At 45.9% G+C, this 17,257-nt stretch overlaps 1 protein-coding gene across 2 annotated transcripts in view; it reads right to left on the reverse strand.

The window, feature by feature from the left end:
- IL15RA (interleukin 15 receptor subunit alpha) overlaps window positions 1-16,412 on the reverse strand; it is a 71,846-nt gene extending 55,434 nt beyond the window's left edge. For both annotated transcript variants that reach the window (XM_038387482.2, XM_038387481.2), the window contains exon 1: window positions 15,911-16,412. In XM_038387482.2, the coding sequence (XP_038243410.1) occupies window positions 15,911-15,986 (76 nt within the window). In that variant the 5' untranslated portion in view covers window positions 15,987-16,412. The remainder of the gene's footprint in view (window positions 1-15,910) is intronic.
- Between the last annotated feature and the right edge of the window lie 845 nt (window positions 16,413-17,257).

The raw sequence follows: 17,257 nt of genomic DNA on the forward strand, positions 1-17,257 counted from the left end.
TTCCTGGAGGCTCCAAGCCAATCATGGAGGGCTGGAAACCCTAATCCTGACTTCCAGTCCCTGATTTAGACACTCAGTTCATAGACTTTAAAGCCAGAAGGGAGCTGTGATGAGGCATATGCCCTATGCTGGCAAATGAAAGGTTAACCTGGGGTGGGGGTAGCAGCGGTGGGGTTAGGCTCAATTCAGTATCAGGCCCAGTTGAGGAGGAGGATAGGGCTCCATGAAGACAGGCCTGAATCAATGTAGGGGGAAGACTCTGGAGTCAGGAGGCTGTGGGAGAGGCTGTTAGGGGCTCTCCTTAGTACTGAACTAGGGAAGAAGCTGCACATGGAGACAGAACTCCAGAGCAGGAGTAATGGAGGCTGCAGCCCTATGAGAGACACTGATAACTAGGGGGGAATGCCTCCAATGCTGTGTCTTGGCTCAAGGTGGCACCCCAGCAATGAGTTCCCCCCATTAGAAGACCATTATGATAATTTAGTCTGATCCTGCATAACACAAGACACACACCATTGACTTTCATCCAATTGTTCCTACACTGGGTCTCATCACTTGTGGTTGAATGTTCCCACACAGTATGCAATGTAAAACGTCGGCCACTTTGAACAAATCTAAACATCCAGGACAACAGCTGGAGTCGGCCCAAATGCTTTATTTGCAGCTAAGTTTCAGGATGGAAAGTCATCTGCTTTGGCCCCCATCCCATCCCTTCTCTGCCTACCTTGGGTCTCCAGCAGCTGCTACTGTATAATGAGTCATCATCCTTTCTGTTAACATATGCCAATACTGCTCTCTCCAACCATTCGCTCCCGCAGTGTGGCGGGAAACCTATTTGTATGTAAAGTGTTTAGTCTTGTGCCTGCAGTAGATTCTAAACACCTTAGGACAGAGACTGTCTCTAGATATTTGTGAAGTACTGAGCGCTCTGTTGGTGCTCAATAAATTATACTAATTAAGCCCAAGTGCCTTTTCAAAGCCCAAACCCCCCTCCCCCCACAACAAACCACAGCCTAAGTGAGCATTAGGGCTCTGAGGGGTTTAATATTTGATCAGTTGAGTGAAACACGCACCCTACCATGGCTAAAAGCTTGTGAACTCTGATTCCCTGGAATGCTTTCCATTATCTGACAAGGACAGGCATGAAGCTGGTGTCTACACAACCTGGCATGCCAGGCAGTTAATGTTCTCCCACGTGCATAGTGCACCGGAACTATTTTTGGCAGGTTAGCCCTACATCTCTACCGGTGTTTTAACTGCCAAATAAAAAGGAGGGTTGTTGTTCTTAGGAGATCATGTGTGTAAAACCATTGTGAAGACAAGGCACTGTGGTTTTACAATCAGGTCAACTCAGGGCAGGGGGCATAGTGCTGATGATGGCTGGTGACAGCATAGGAAACATTGTAAGTGCCTTGTCTCCGCTCAGGATTTAACAGCAAGATAATTAGAACACATTTGCTATCTCCGTGTTAAAAATACCACACTTTCTGTGTCACTGAGGACCAAGTCCTTCTCTCTCACTTTCCATGGATGCTGCTTAGCACTGGCGCCAAATCCGTGGGAGCTCTAGGGTTCAAACACCCATGGAAAAAGAACAGTGGGTACTTAGCACCCACCAGCCAAAGCTGACCGCCAACCAGCTGTTCGGTGGCTGGTGGGAGGTGCCTGGGTGCGGGCTGAGAGGAAGGAGTAGTGGGGCCTCAGAAGAGGGGGCGGAGCAGGAGTGGGAAGAGGCGGAGCGAGGGCAGGGCTTCAGGAGCAGAGCAGCGGCAGGAGTAGGCGAAGCAAGGGCAGGGCCTCGGGGAAAGACGTGGAGTGGAGGTAGGGCTTTGGGCAGAGCACCCATGGGGAAAAAAAGTCAGTGCCTGTAATGCTTAGGCACACACCAATGGGTACAAACAAGTTTTATCTGTAGAAAACTGTCAATTTTCAAAAAGAAAAGGAGTACTTGTGGCACCTTAGAGACTAACAAATTTATTTGAGCATAAGCTTTCGTGAGCTACAGCTCACTTCATCGGATGCATTTGGTGGAAAAAACAGAGGAGAGATTTATATATACACACACACACACACACACACACACAGAACATGAAACAATGGGTTTATCATACACACTGTAAGGAGAGTGATCACTTAAGATAAGCCATCACCAGCAGCAGGGGGGGGAAAGGAGGAAAACCTTTCATGGTGACAAGCAAGGTAGGCTAATTCCAGCAGTTAACAAGAATATCTGAGGAACAGTGGGGGGTGGGGTGGGAGGGAGAAATACCATGGGGAAATAGTTTTACTTTGTGTAATGACTCATCCATTCCCAGTCTCTATTCAAGCCTAAGTTAATTGTATCCAGTTTGCAAATTAATTCCAATTCAGCAGTCTCTTGTTGGAGTCTGTTTTTGAAGCTTTTTTGTTGAAGGATAGCCACTCTTAGGTCTGTGATCGAGTGACCAGACAGATTGAAGTGTTCTCCCACTGGTTTTTGAATGTTATAATTCTTGACGTCTGATTTGTGTCCATTCATCTGACTTAGAACAACGCTTCCTCAGCTCTCGTCCCCTAATGCCCCTACTCTACTTGAGCTACATTGATGACATCTTCATCATCTGGACCCATGGAAAAGAAGCTCTTGAGGAATTCCACCATGATTTCAACAATTTCCATCCCACCATCAACCTCAGCCTGGACCAGTCCACATGAGAGATCCACTTCCTGGACACTATGGTGCTAATAAGCGATGGTCACATAAACACCACCCTATATCGGAAACCTACTGACCGCTATTCCTACCTACATGCCTCTAGCTTTCATCCAGATCATATCACTCGATCCATTGTCTACAGCCAAGCTCTACGATATAACCGCATTTGCTCCAACCCCTCAGACAGAGACGAACACCTACAAGATCTCTATCATGCATTCCTACAACTACAATACCCACCTGCTGAAGTGAAGAAACAGATTGACAGAGCCAGAAGAGTACCCAGAAGTCACCTACTACAGGACAGGCCCAACAAAGAAAACAACAGAATGCCACTAGCCATCACCTTCAGCCCCCAACTAAAACCTCTCCAACGCATCATCAAGGATCTACAACCCATCCTGAAGGACGACCCATCACTCTCACAGATCTTGGGAGACAGGCCAGTCCTTGCTTACAGACAGCCCCCCAATCTGAAGCAAATACTCACCAGCAACCACATACCACACAACAGAACCACTAACCCAGGAACCTATCCTTGCAACAAAGCCCGTTGCCAACTCTGTCCACATATCTATTCAGGGGATACCATCATAGGGCCTAATCACATCAGCCACACTATCAGAGGCTCGTTCACCTGCGCATCTACCAGTGTGATATATGCCATCATGTGCCAGCAAGCCCCTCTGTCATGTACATTGGCCAAACTGGACAGTCTCTACGTAAAAGAATAAATAGACACAAATCAGACGTCAAGAATTATAACATTCAAAAACCAGTTGGAGAATACTTCAATCTCTCTGGTCACTCGATCACAGACCTAAGAGTGGCTATCCTTCAACAAAAAAGCTTCAAAACCAGACTCCAACAAGAGACTGCTGAATTGGAATTAATTTGCAAACTGGATACAATTAACTTGGGCTTGAATAGAGACTGGGAGTGGATGGGTCATTACACAAAGTAAAACTATTTCCCCATGGTATTTCTCCCCCCCACCCCACCCCCCACTGTTCCTCTGATATTCTTGTTAACTGATGGAATTAGCCTACCTTGCTTGTCACCATGAAAGGTTTTCCTCCTTTCCCCCCCCCGCTGCTGGTGATGGCTTATCTTAAGTGATAACTCTCTATACAGTGTGTATGATAAACCCATTGTTTCATGTTCTCTGTGTGTGTATATAAATCTCTTCTCTGTTTTTTCCACCAAATGCATCCGATGAAGTGAGCTGTAGCTCACGAAAGCTTATGCTCTAATAAATTTGTTAGTCTCTAAGGTGCCACAAGTACTGCTTTTCTTTTTGCGAATACAGACTAACACGGCTGCTACTCTGAAACCTGTCAATTTTCAGGGACTTACAAGTCCGACTGCTGCTGAGACTAGTCTGAAGCTGATGGTTCCCAGCAGCTTTTCCGGAGGAAGTCTCACTAAGCCATTCCCCTCTGCTGCTGAAAACACTCTTTGGTCACCCGCCTGTGCTCCCCCTTCCCTTTCTCCACTACTAGTGCATTCCGATGCCCATGATAGATCCCAGGGATGGGCAGCGCAGGTCACACGGATGGGCTTATGGTAGCTTCTGCACAGTCACTTCATAGAGAGCAGTAGATCTATTTCGTTGTTACCTTAAATCAATAATGCCACTGCCTCTCTGTAAGCCTAGGTTATACAGAAGCCCCTGGAGATGCTCTGAACATAAGCATTATCCTAGCAGTCCAGGACAACTGGCCCAAACAGCTGTTCAGTGCCTATGGGCTTGTCTACACTCAAATTGCTACAGCGACACTACTTGAGCTGACCAGATTGGGTCTCCTGTCGGTGTAGGTAATCCACCTCCCTGAGAAAAGGTAGCTAGGTTAACAGAAGAATTCTTCCATTGACCTAGCGCTGTCTACTGTAGGGATTAGGTCAGTTTAACTATGTTGCTCTGGAGTGTGGATTTTTCATGACCTAACTTTTTAGCGTAGAGCAGGCCTCAGTTCCGTTTCTGCCTCTACCATCAATTCCTTTTGTTACTTAATCTCCCTGGCCTGATCAGGAATATGCTTAACTTTAATGGGATTTAAGCATGGGTTTAAAATTAAGCCCATGCTTAACTGCTTTCCTGAAGAAGGGCCTTAATTCAGTCTGTAGAGAAGAGATAATAATTGTCTTGTCTACTTTAGAGTAATAACTTCAGAACAGTGACTCGTATGTGCAACATGTGGCAGAATAGAGTCCTGATCTTGGTGAAGCTTCCAGTCTCTCCTATAAACTCCAGAATCACAAATACTGCAACCTATATATTCATCTTTATTTAAATTGGAATTAATTGTCAAAGATGTATATGGGTGACCAACAGGCTGTACAGGCCTTTAAGCACATTTCCAACAGAGTATGAAAAAGCCATGTCTATGATGTCATAATCACAACCTCTCTTGTGTATTATTGTTGACAAAGCCCACTATATTTCAATGCTTAAATAACAATGAGCTCAGAACACAGATGCCTCATTGGCAGTCACCTGAGATTTCCCATCAATCCACTGGTGCATTAACTCTTTCTCAGTGATTTGGCGTTTCAATCAACTTGAACATATTTATACACCACACTTCCAGATATTTTCCTCCCACACACTGAGATTCTTATGGTACAAATATACTTTGGTTTTATTCCTTTCTCACAGTGATCTTTCAAGGGCATCATAAGTTGGATATCAGGTTCAGGTGGGGAGAAAAAGGAGGCAGTAGTTGACCAAGACATCTGCATTTTGTGTCACAATTTCTTTGTATGCTGCACATAAATGATACAATGCATCCGATGAAGTGAGCTGTAGCTCACGAAAGCTTATGCTCTAATAAATTTGTTAGTCTCTAAGGTGCCACAAGTACTCCTTTTCTTTTTGCGAATACAGACTAACACGGCTGCTACTCTGAAACCTGAGAGCAAGGTGTGTGTATATAAATCTCTTCTCTGTTTTTTCCACCAAATGCATCCGATGAAGTGAGCTGTAGCTCACGAAAGCTTATGCTCTAATAAATTTGTTAGTCTCTAAGGTGCCACAAGTACTGCTTTTCTTTTTGCGAATACAGACTAACACGGCTGCTACTCTGAAACCTGTCAATTTTCAGGGACTTACAAGTCCGACTGCTGCTGAAGTCCGGACCCTGGACTTCAGGAAAGCAGACTTTGACTCCCTCAGGGAACAGATGGCCAGGATCCCCTGGGGGACTAACATGAAAGGGAAGGGAGTCCAGGAGAGCTGGCTGTATTTCAAGGAATCCCTGTTGAGGTTACAGGGACAAACCATCCCGATGAGTCGAAAGAATAGTAAATATGGCAGGCGACCAGCTTGGCTTAATGGTGAAATCCTAGCGGATCTTAAACATAAAAAAGAAGCTTACAAGAAGTGGAAGCTTGGACATATGACCAGGGAAGAGTATAAAAATATTGCTCGGGCATGTAGGAAAGATATCAGGAGGGCCAAATCGCACCTGGAGCTGCAGCTAGCAAGAGATGTCAAGAGTAACAAGAAGGGTTTCTTCAGGTATGTTGGCAACAAGAAGAAAGCCAAGGAAAGTGTGGGCCCCTTACTGAATGAGGGAGGCAAGCTAGTGACAGAGGATGTGGAAAAAGCTAATGTACTCAATGCTTTTTTTGCCTCTGTTTTCACTAACAAGGTCAGCTCCCAGACTGCTGTGCTGGGCAACACAAAATGGGGAAGAGATGGCCAGCCCTCTGTAGAGATAGAGGTGGTTAGGGACTATTTAGAAAAGCTGGACGTGCACAAGTCCATGGGGCCGGACGAATTGCATCCGAGAGTGCTGAAGGAATTGGCGGCTGTGATTGCAGAGCCCTTGGCCATTATCTTTGAAAACTCGTGGCGAACGGGGGAAGTCCCGGATGACTGGAAAAAGGCTAATGTAGTGCCCATCTTTAAAAAAGGGAAGAAGGAGGATCCTGGGAACTACAGGCCGGTCAGCCTCACCTCAGTCCCTGGAAAAATCATGGAGCAGGTCCTCAAAGAATCAATCCTGAAGCACTTAGAGGAGAGGAAAGTGATCAGGAACAGTCAGCATGGATTCACCAAGGGAAGGTCATGCCTGACTAATCTAATCGCCTTTTATGATGAGATTACTGGTTCTGTGGATGAAGGGAAAGCAGTGGATGTATTGTTTCTTGACTTTAGCAAAGCTTTTGACACGGTCTCCCACAGCATTCTTGTCAGCAAGTTAAGGAAGTATGGGCTGGATGAATGCACTATAAGGTGGGTAGAAAGCTGGCTAGATTGTCGGGCTCAACGGGTAGTGATCAATGGCTCCATGTCTAGTTGGCAGCCGGTGTCAAGTGGAGTGCCCCAGGGGTCGGTCCTGGGGCCCGTTTTGTTCAATATCTTCATAAATGATCTGGAGGATGGTGTGGATTGCACTCTCAGCAAATTTGCGGATGATACTAAACTGGGAGGAGTGGTAGATACGCTGGAGGGGAGGGATAGGATACAGAAGGACCTAGACAAATTGGAGGATTGGGCCAAAAGAAATCTAATGAGGTTCAATAAGGATAAATGCAGGGTCCTGCACTTAGGATGGAAGAATCCAATGCACCGCTACAGACTAGGGACCGAATGGCTCGGCAGCAGTTCTGCGGAAAAGGACCTAGGGGTGACAGTGGACGAGAAGCTGGATATGAGTCAGCAGTGTGCCCTTGTTGCCAAGAAGGCCAATGGCATTTTGGGTTGTATAAGTAGGGGCATAGCGAGCAGATCGAGGGACGTGATCGTTCCCCTCTATTCGACACTGGTGAGGCCTCATCTGGAGTACTGTGTCCAGTTTTGGGCCCCACACTACAGGAAGGATGTGGATAAATTGGAAAGAGTACAACGAAGGGCAACGAAAATGATTAGGGGTCTAGAGCACATGACTTATGAGGAGAGGCTGAGGGAGCTGGGATTGTTTAGTCTGCAGAAGAGAAGAATGAGGGGGGATTTGATAGCTGCTTTCAACTACCTGAAAGGGGGTTTCAAAGAGGATGGCTCTAGACTGTTCTCAATGGTAGCAGATGACAGAACGAGGAGTAATGGTCTCAAGTTGCAATGGGGGAGGTTTAGATTGGATATTAGGAAAAACTTTTTCACTAAGAGGGTGGTGAAACACTGGAATGCGTTACCTAGGGAGGTGGTAGAATCTCCTTCCTTAGAGGTTTTTAAGGTCAGGCTTGACAAAGCCCTAGCTGGGATGATTTAACTGGGACTTGGTCCTGCTTTGAGCAGGGGGTTGGACTAGATGACCTTCTGGGGTCCCTTCCAACCCTGATATTCTATGATTCTATGATTCTATGATTCAAGGAGTGTTGTTCAATAGATGTAGCACTTGGTTGGGAGGTCAGTTTTCAGTACTGTTCTCAGCAACCATGTAAGGATTCATAGGACTAAAACTCAGGTCCACAGAGCCTGGAACAACTGAGGTACCTATGCTGCCACCAGATCACATAGAATGACAGCCAAGGAGCACTGGGGAATTAGGCGCCACAGGCCCCATCACTCAAACAGGCCAGAGCAATAGCACCCTGTGGCTTCTGATTGGCAATGGTCACTATTTAACCCAGAGGGTGGTGTAGGAAGTTGTCGGGGTAACATTCAGACTTCTGCCTAGCTGTGATGCCAGACCTCACCTTGCTTTCTGATCTACAGTCTCTGGTCCCAGCCAGATAACGATTCCAGCCTGATAACTCTCTCTGATTCTGACTCTTTCCTGTTGATCCCAGCTTGCTGACTACTGCCTTGTAGCCATCCTTGACTTGTGGCCATCAGCCCAGCTGTGGCTGCTAGGCCAGACTGCCTGTGCCCTCGTCCCTTACAAACCATGGGCAAGTTATGTTACCTTCTATGTGCCTCAGTTTCCCCACATGTAAAATGGTGCTAATGATACTGGCCTTCCTCGGTCAAGCACACTGGAACCTATACATGAAAAGTGCTAAGTACTATTATTTATTAATTGACACTAGGACATACCATTTGAACATCTGTGTTGGGAGAATTTATGACCAAAGTAGTTAAGGACTCTGGAAAGCTTTCTCTAGATCTCCTAGACCTCATGTTGTGTCTGTCAGGCTGAAAGTACAGGACGACCTTACACCCACAATGCTGTATAACACCTACATGTGCTTTATACATATTGATTCATCCTGGACTGAAAGGAAAGCAACAACAATACCACCTTGCTCTTATCTAGTGCTTTTCATCAGTAGATCTCAAAGCATTTTACAAAGGAGGTCAGTATCATTATCTCCAATTTACAGGTGGGGAAACTGAGGCACAGAGCAATGAAGTAACTTGCCTAAGGTCACCAAGCAGGCCAGTGGAAGAGTCAAGACTAGAACACAGGTCTCCTGAGTCCTAGAGGCTGATGCTCTAGCTAAATAACACAAGCTCAACTACTGTCAAAGGTATTTTGATAGAAATTACAGAAATTAACCAGACTCTGTTTAAATAATTGTGTTTATAGCTGTGAAATCCATAGGGCCTGATTCTGATCTCACAGTAGTGTTGTGACCGGGGTCCTAGTGGGAAGCCAGCTGTGGTCACTCAGGATGAACTGCAAAGAATGGGGCAGACAATCCCCATAAAGCTGGTGGATAATCCAATACTTAGATTTACAATGCCAGCATAAAACAGCTTCTTTATTACCTTACTGGTTACTCAGAAGTCCAAACAACACAGCTCCCTTAAAGTGATCCAGCCTCAGGCCTCCATCCAGGTACCCATGTCAAATATGATGAAAATTTCTGAAAATCTTATTTCATCATATAAAAGAAAAGATTCTACCAATCCCAAAGGATTGGACACATTACCTTTCAGGTTAATGAATATTCCAGATCTTACCCAAATACATGCTACAGCCAATTCTTATTAACTACACTAAAATTTATTAAAAAACAAAAAAAAAAGAGAGTATGGTTAAAAGATCAATGTACATACAGAAATGAGTTCAATTCATTGAGGTTCAGATTCACAGCATAGATGGTGAGCTTTGTAGTTGCAAAGAGTTATTTCAGAAATAGTTCATAGGTTATAGTCCAATGTCCAAATATCATATTCAGGGCATACCAGCATAACTGGGACCTCAGTCTTGCAACTCAAGTTTTTCCGATGAAGCCTAAGCAGATCTGAGATGACAGAATCAGGACCCAAGGATCCTTTATACAATTTCTTGTCCTTTGACAAGTTGGAGTTCAAAAGGTAATTAGGATGACTTTTAAAGAGGTCCATCACCAGTACTTAGCTATAGAATTAACATAAGGCCATTTGCTTGTTCCTCCACCATTCACAGTATATTTCAAAGAGAGATGAATACTGAGATATCCCTTGTTTACAATTCATTTAAATGCTAGGATCTTCTTTTGAACTCTGAATTATCAGAATACAGCATAGACAGGGATTGTTGATTACATTGTCCACCCTACTCATACATATGTAAATACACAAAAACACAATATTATCTCCCCACATGTCTTTTGAGGGTTATTTATTTTGCAGGATGTTTAACCTCTTCTAGCCACATGTCACAAGTGTAAAACCACTGAAATCAATGCAGTTACACTGGTGTAATATGAGTGCAAGTTGAGACTGGAATCAGTTCCTAAATTCCACAAGGAATCCACAGTCTCACCACAACTCTGCATGCTCGTGAGCAACCTCAGCAGAATGGGACAGTGACTGAATATGCCTGGAGCCTGAACTATTCTCATGCCAGAGCTGGTCCACTGCAGTCAGGACAGAGGCATGTTGCTAGGGCAACATAGGGGAAGCCTGTACTGCAGCTAGCACTCTATTGCATTGTTCAGTCACACAGATCGTCACCTGTCACTGTTTTCTCTCAGACAGCTTGTATTTATATGTTTGGCAAATTGCCAACCATCTGCCGGAGGCAGCTAGACCTAATAGTATCCCCAGTTTAAAGATGACCAGAAAAGAGGAAAAATCAAGGGGGTCTTTGACCCTCTTTGATATATAAATATGATCTGAACAACATGTGTGTGGCAGGGGAGAAGTGGGCAGTTAAGGGGTTTTGGTGGTGTTTTTCCCCTGTGGTTTTGTTTTTTGTTTTTTTTTTTTATATATACTAGAAATTCAGAGGTGGTCTACTCTGGACAACTGAAGAACTCATAGATTTCTGACAGCAGAGATACTGTCCACTTAAGTTAAATCTGATTAATTGAGAGGGGGACAAGGTTTTTATTTACACTATGTAAAGCTCTTTGGTTACGTTAATACTTATTTAACTAAAACACTTGGGAGAAAAGCTGATTTGTTAATGATGCAGAACTCTCGCCCTTTCCATTAAGGGATGAAAAAGCATTCAATACATATCTTTGTGGCTCCCAACCAGTCCTCTGTCAAAACCAGGGATGACCAGACTTGATATTTCTGGTGTTTTTAAGGTTAAAAAAGCAATAAGGGAGGAAAAAATACTTTACAGGCCATTTTTATACATAAGCAAAATAGCACACATACAATTTTTAATCCTTTGCAAGTCACCTTTGAAGGAGACACTTGAGAACTTCTCCAGGAAAGTTCCTCAACTATAGCATTTGCTTTTCTCTTTGGTCTGACATTTCTTAGTTATTCTGAGCTCCAGGACATGCTCGAAAGGTTGATCTTGATTTCCCAGGATTTTCTGGGCAAGGTGAATTAAGAACTTTTATGCAGCCTGCTAGAATCATAGATCCATAAGGTTAGAAGCGACCGCTAGGGTCATCTAGTCTAACCCCCTGCCAAGATTCAGGATTTGTTGTGGGACATTTGTTTGAGTGTCAAGGGCTGTTTATATGAGTATTGTACAGAGGCTCTGGCAGTAAAGACAGTCTATTTTTGATGTTTATCTTTGATCATTTTAAATTGTGATTTAAGTGCCTAGAGTCCAGGTACTTGTCTTTTATAAATGGAAAGAAATGAATGAATTTATGCCAATGGCCTTGCCCAGGTATAAGTGAATGCAGCATTTGAGGCCCTTAAGTTTCCAAAGTATGTTTTAATTACAAATGAGTAACAAAAGTGTTTAAAATCACTTCCAGGAGGAGGGGGGGAGGCGTGCGGCAGAGTATGGAGGAGGAATGTGCAAATATTTCCTTTTGGCAAGTGGGCCCAACTTGGTTTCAGCTTACTTACGCTTCCTCCATCCCCCATGATAACAGTTTGAAACATTTATTCACAGCCAGCTGCCTGTGTCCTTCAGCAAAATGCCCTATTTCCTCCACTCTTTGCTCCCTGAATATTTCCCTCCTCTCCCCACTCCAGTAACTAAATATCAGTGTGAGAAACCTGCACCCATTGTTCTCCTTGGATCTATTCTATTCAGATCTACAGAGGTTCATATACTGTCCTCATCACCCGAGCAGCTGACTATCCTTCTGGTAGCGCATCATACAACAAGACTAACAAGGCTAAAGGAAATGAGCAGGAGACACGTTGCAGCGACAATTCTGCCACCCTTTTGCCCAACGCCACGTGAGCTCAGCTCTGCACCTGACTGTGGTGGAGAAGAGAAAGAAGCAGGATGGATGACACACACTTTCCCTCTCCCTCCGCTTGGAGGAGACTAGCTGCTCTAATTTCACCCAGTCCAGTGCTGCCCACTCATAGATTCATCGATATTAAGGTCAGAAGGGACCATTATGATCATCAAGTCTGACCTCCTGCACAATGCAGGCCACAGAATCTCACCCACCCACTCCTGCAATAAACCACTCACCTATGTCTGAGCTATTGAAGTCCTCAAATAATGGTATCACAGAAGTAAAGAGATGGAAGAAACCTATTGCAATAGTTCCTGTCCAGCCCATTTCCCCTTGGTCAAGACAGACTTCTTTCCTACAGCATGTTTCAAAAGGCACAAGCAACGGAGCTGCCAACACTTCTGTAGAGACTATTCCACAGCCCTATACATCTCCCAGTCAATTCTGCCTCACATACAGCCTAAGGTTACCTAATTTGATCCCAACACTCTTAGATGAACTCTGGACCACACAAAATTCCATTCCCTCAGTGTTTAGACCATTCAGATATTTGCAGATTTATCTCCGCTTCCCCAAGTCATTGCTTAATCAAGGTATACATATTTAGTTCTTTTTATCTTCCCTCAAATCAAGATCTCCAGCTGTCTGATCATTTTGTTGCCACTCTAAACTCCATGTGATAGATAAATAGTTTTTCTGGAAATGAGGGGCTGGGAGCTGAATGCAATACTCCAGATATGGTCACATAACAGCAGCAAAGAGAGGCTCTTACTTCCTTGCTCATGAGTCCTGCGAACACAACCCAAGACCACAACGGCCCCTCTTGCTTATAAGAAAACTTGAATCTAGATTGCTGCCTATTCACCCCAGGTCTCCCTCAGGCTTTGCTGCTTCTTGGGTTTTGGATTGTTTTCCCCCAGTGGACTAGCTGCATTTTCTTCTCTGGAACCTTATTTTGTTATGTTCAGCCCATGTTTCAATTCTTTCTAGGTCTCTTGGGATTATTTCTGTACTTCCTGATATTTGCAACTCCTCCCTCTTAATTTAGTATCAAATGCAAATTTTGGAATGTCCTGTTTACCTCTTCTTCCAACTAATTAATTAAGACTATAAATAAAATCTGTTCTAAAACAGATCCCTGCTGCACCTTACTAGACAACTCCTATCTGCACATATGGTTTATCATTACTCATTATTTACAGTCCTTCCGTGAATTTTCAATCAACGTCATATCCAATCCCGTCAGAACTCTTTTTCCACATATGATTGTATGACAGAAAAATCTTTTACTAAAATACAGATTTCCATCTCCTTTCCCTTCATCCAATTTTGTAAAACTACTAAAAAGCAGCAAATTTCTCTGCCAAGATCTGTTCTTCATAACCCTTGAAACTGGGGGCTGTTCGTGGTTCTATTACCCTCTAACTGTTCAGCACTTCTCGCTAGCACTCATTGTTTCATTACTTTACTAGGGATATAAGTTAGACTTATTAATTGCCATAATCACTGCTTTTATAGTTGGCTCTGTGCAGGGGCACAAGGACATGGAGGGGAGGGAAGTGAAGACTCCTTGCATCCCTCTCCCCTTTGCACACTCACACAGGGCCAACCGCAGTCTGACTCCCCTTATTCAAAGTTTCATCCAACTCATCTCCTTTTGGTTGGGAAAATGATTACAGGGGGCTCCTAAATGTATTCCGGAAAGAGGATTCTCTTCTCCCATCAAATCCTAGAAATTCTGCAGCGTGCGCAGTGCCTGGTGGCTCTGATTTCAAGCCAGTTTTCACATAGTGAGAGGCAGTATTCACCTAGTTACAGCAAATGCCCCTCATTTACTGTCCACCAAAAAGCTGACTGCACATTTAACCATGGGAATCAGCTTCCAAGTGAAAGATCTTTGTTAGGTATAGTACAAAGGTTAAAACAGCTAACAGCATCAACCGAAGCTGGCCAAGTGTCACAAAGCGTGAAAACAAAGGGAATGCAGTTAAGACGTAAAGTTGCATAACTGCATACTTGTATTAGATATCCTGTGAAATGATTTGAGGACTTCAATAAGCTCAGACATAGGTGAGAAGTTTATTGCAGGAGTGGGTGGGTGAGAGTCTGTGGCCTGCATTGTGCAGGAGGTCAGACTAGATGATCATAATGGTCCCTTCTGACCTTAATATCTATGTATAAATGTGCTATATTGGGTAACATATTCAAGCTATACATAATTTACTTCTATGAATTTTGTTGTTGGTTTCTTTATGAAAATTAAGTTAAAAAAACCCACCAATAAATAAAATGTCCCGACAGGTAGTCACATAGAACAGCGGAGGTAAGTTTGAGGGGTACAAGTAGAAGTCAACAAATTGAGATGTGGATGTACACAAACACGGGTGCTAAATCTGATGTGGAACAGTGCTCCATGGGCAACATCAGTTCTGCTGTGTCCAGGAGCACCAGCAGCTCTGGAACGTTGCTCTTGGCAAGCGCCATCAGAAGTACATCTTTACAGTAACAGAGTCAGAGTCAACAACAGAAAAAGAAACAAGAATCCGATTCAAAGCAGCAAATACCCTAGCTGGACTTAGGGTTCCCTGAAGTCTGAACAGACCATAGCCCCAAGCCTGCAAGTTGCATATAGGGCATGCATGAGGTCAGTACCATATCAGTATGTCACGTACAGCACAAACATATGTTACAATACATTGGTCACTGGTTCAACATCAGGTACCCAGAATCCCCCAAGGCCCCCACATCAGCACCCACATCTGAATGCATGGCATGGGAAAAAATGCAAGATAAACCTGTGGATTTTCAGTCCTTTGGGAAGCACTTTCCTGGGTGATAGCCTCCTTAAAGGGGTGGAAAAGGGCTCCCACAGAATTCCCATGAAGGGCTCCTGCTGCCACTCCCGGTGGATCTCTTTTCTCACCCCACTAAGGAGGCTTCCTAAGCGGACAGCCCTATCTCAGTAGCATTTTAGAGGACAATGCCTCAGCAGGGGACAACGGTTCCCAAAACTCCCTCGAGGAATGTTCCCACTGTGCCACCCTTTGGAAGGGTGTAGCGTGGGCTCCTCTTGCAGATGACCCCCTGTTAGGCTAGCTGGGGGGGGCGGGGCTGGAAGAGAAAGGCTGATGGCTCTGTCTCCTCCCCTCCCTCACACACACACTTTTGCGGTGACCCAATGCAAGAATGGGTTGGCAACTGAGGCTGGCCCAGGTAAGGGGCTACAAGGAGGGGAACGGTCCCAGTGCCCTATTCCTTTTGTGCACATGCACAGGGTGCAGCCATAAGCTGATCCTTTGGGTCCCCTCCCGGTGCAGCTGCACGTAGGGCTACAGCAGTGACGCCAGCTCTGCAGGAAGGGCCTAAGCCTCCCCACGTCCCCAGGCTCGGAGCTGGACCTTGAGAGCAGCGCACGGAATTCCCCTCTTCCGGAGTCCCGCATAGGCTCGTTCTGGAGCGCTCGGCTTGGCTACAGGTGCCCCCGGGGCTCGCCGACTCCTCCTTCCCCTGGAGCGCACGTGGCCCGAGCGCACGGGGGTGGCTCCTTCCCAGGGCTCACCGCACACCTGAGCCCCTCATCTCCAGCCAAGCTGGGCTGGCGGTGATGGTCTCCGCTCAGGACCGCACGCTGGTGGGGCGGGCTCGTCCCCTGCCAAGAGCAGCCCCCAGCCCCTGCGCTCCGGGGGAAGAGGAGGAGGAGCGGCTGGCAGGCGGCGCTCTCTCGCTTACCTTGCAGCGCGGCCGAGCTGGTGAAGGCGGACAGGAGCCCGACGATGCCCCAGAGCAAGAGCAGCAGCCGGGCCATGGCATGGGAAGAGCTAGGGAAGGGCGCCAGCCTCTCCAGGACAGGAGCGCAGGGTCAGATCCCCAGCGGCGGCTGGGACTGGGATCGGGACGAAGGCAGCTTCATTTAGGGTATCAGGCTGGGCACGTTTCAGTCCCGAAAGGCACCTGAAAGGGGGGCATGTGAGTGAGGGCGCAAAGTCCCAGCTCGGTGGATCCGCCCCAGGCGCTTGGAAAAGTCTGCAGAAGAGTTTGGGGAAACTAATTCAAGTGGACTCGGCGCCTTTCGCTTTCGGTTTCAGGATTGAAGTTGCAGCAGCTGGGTCAGGGGCATTTGCCAGCGAGGGGGGGAGGGGACAATTTGGCTCTCATCAGCCCAAGGGATACCCCTGCTTCCAGCCCTCCGGCACCCCCAGGGTAGGGCGACACGTGGTCCCAACCCTCCGGCACCTGGGTGAATCCAAGTTACCTTCCTTCCAGCACCTAGAGGGGAAGGTGACACGTGGATCCAAGCATCTGATGCGCAGAGGGAGGGCACTGGCAACACTAGCTCTCTTGCTAGCTTTTTCTAGGGTCACACTATTATTTTCTGTCTGTTGTTCTCTCACTCCCCCCATCAGACTACCCAGTTGAACCCTCCACCCACTGGGCAGACTCTATGGGGGAATAAAAAACACCTGGGGGTGGCCCAGATCAGCTGATTCAGGCTCAGGGGACTCAGGCTTCCCCCCTGAAAAATCACTGTGTGTAGATGTTCAGGCTAGGGCTGGAGCCCAAGCTCTGGGAATTGAGACCCTGTGAAGAGGGAGGGTCCCAGAGCTCAGCCCCAAGCCCAAATGTCTATGGAGATTTTTAGCCCTGCAGCCTGAGCCTCGGGGATCCTGAGTCAGCTGACTTGAGCCAGACAGCTGCTGATTCTTTGGTTCAGGTGTGCTCCCTTCACTGTTTATTACAAACATTTTCAATGGGAGGAGTCCTTCACATGTGCACTAATTTGAACAAGGTTGTAACTCAGCCCCTAAAAATGTTTCACCCAGCTCATACCAAAACTAAGAGTTAAAGCATATATAACTCTTCTGCCAAGTGAAGCCTGCAGCAACCAGGGCCAAGTTTAATATCTAGAGGTTTCTTTGCAACAATACAACACAGAACCAGCTTCAGCCCCCACCCAGTAACCTGGGACAATTACACACCACCCCTTGGCAGCTCTGAGAGGCAATACTTCCCCACTCACTCATAAGCACAGAGTCTGAGTGTAACAAAGAAATTTTTAATGAAAGGAGAGAAGTCATC

The sequence above is a fragment of the Dermochelys coriacea genome, chromosome 1, assembly GCF_009764565.3.
Source record: "Dermochelys coriacea isolate rDerCor1 chromosome 1, rDerCor1.pri.v4, whole genome shotgun sequence".
NCBI classification, from domain to species: Eukaryota; Metazoa; Chordata; order Testudines; family Dermochelyidae; genus Dermochelys; species Dermochelys coriacea.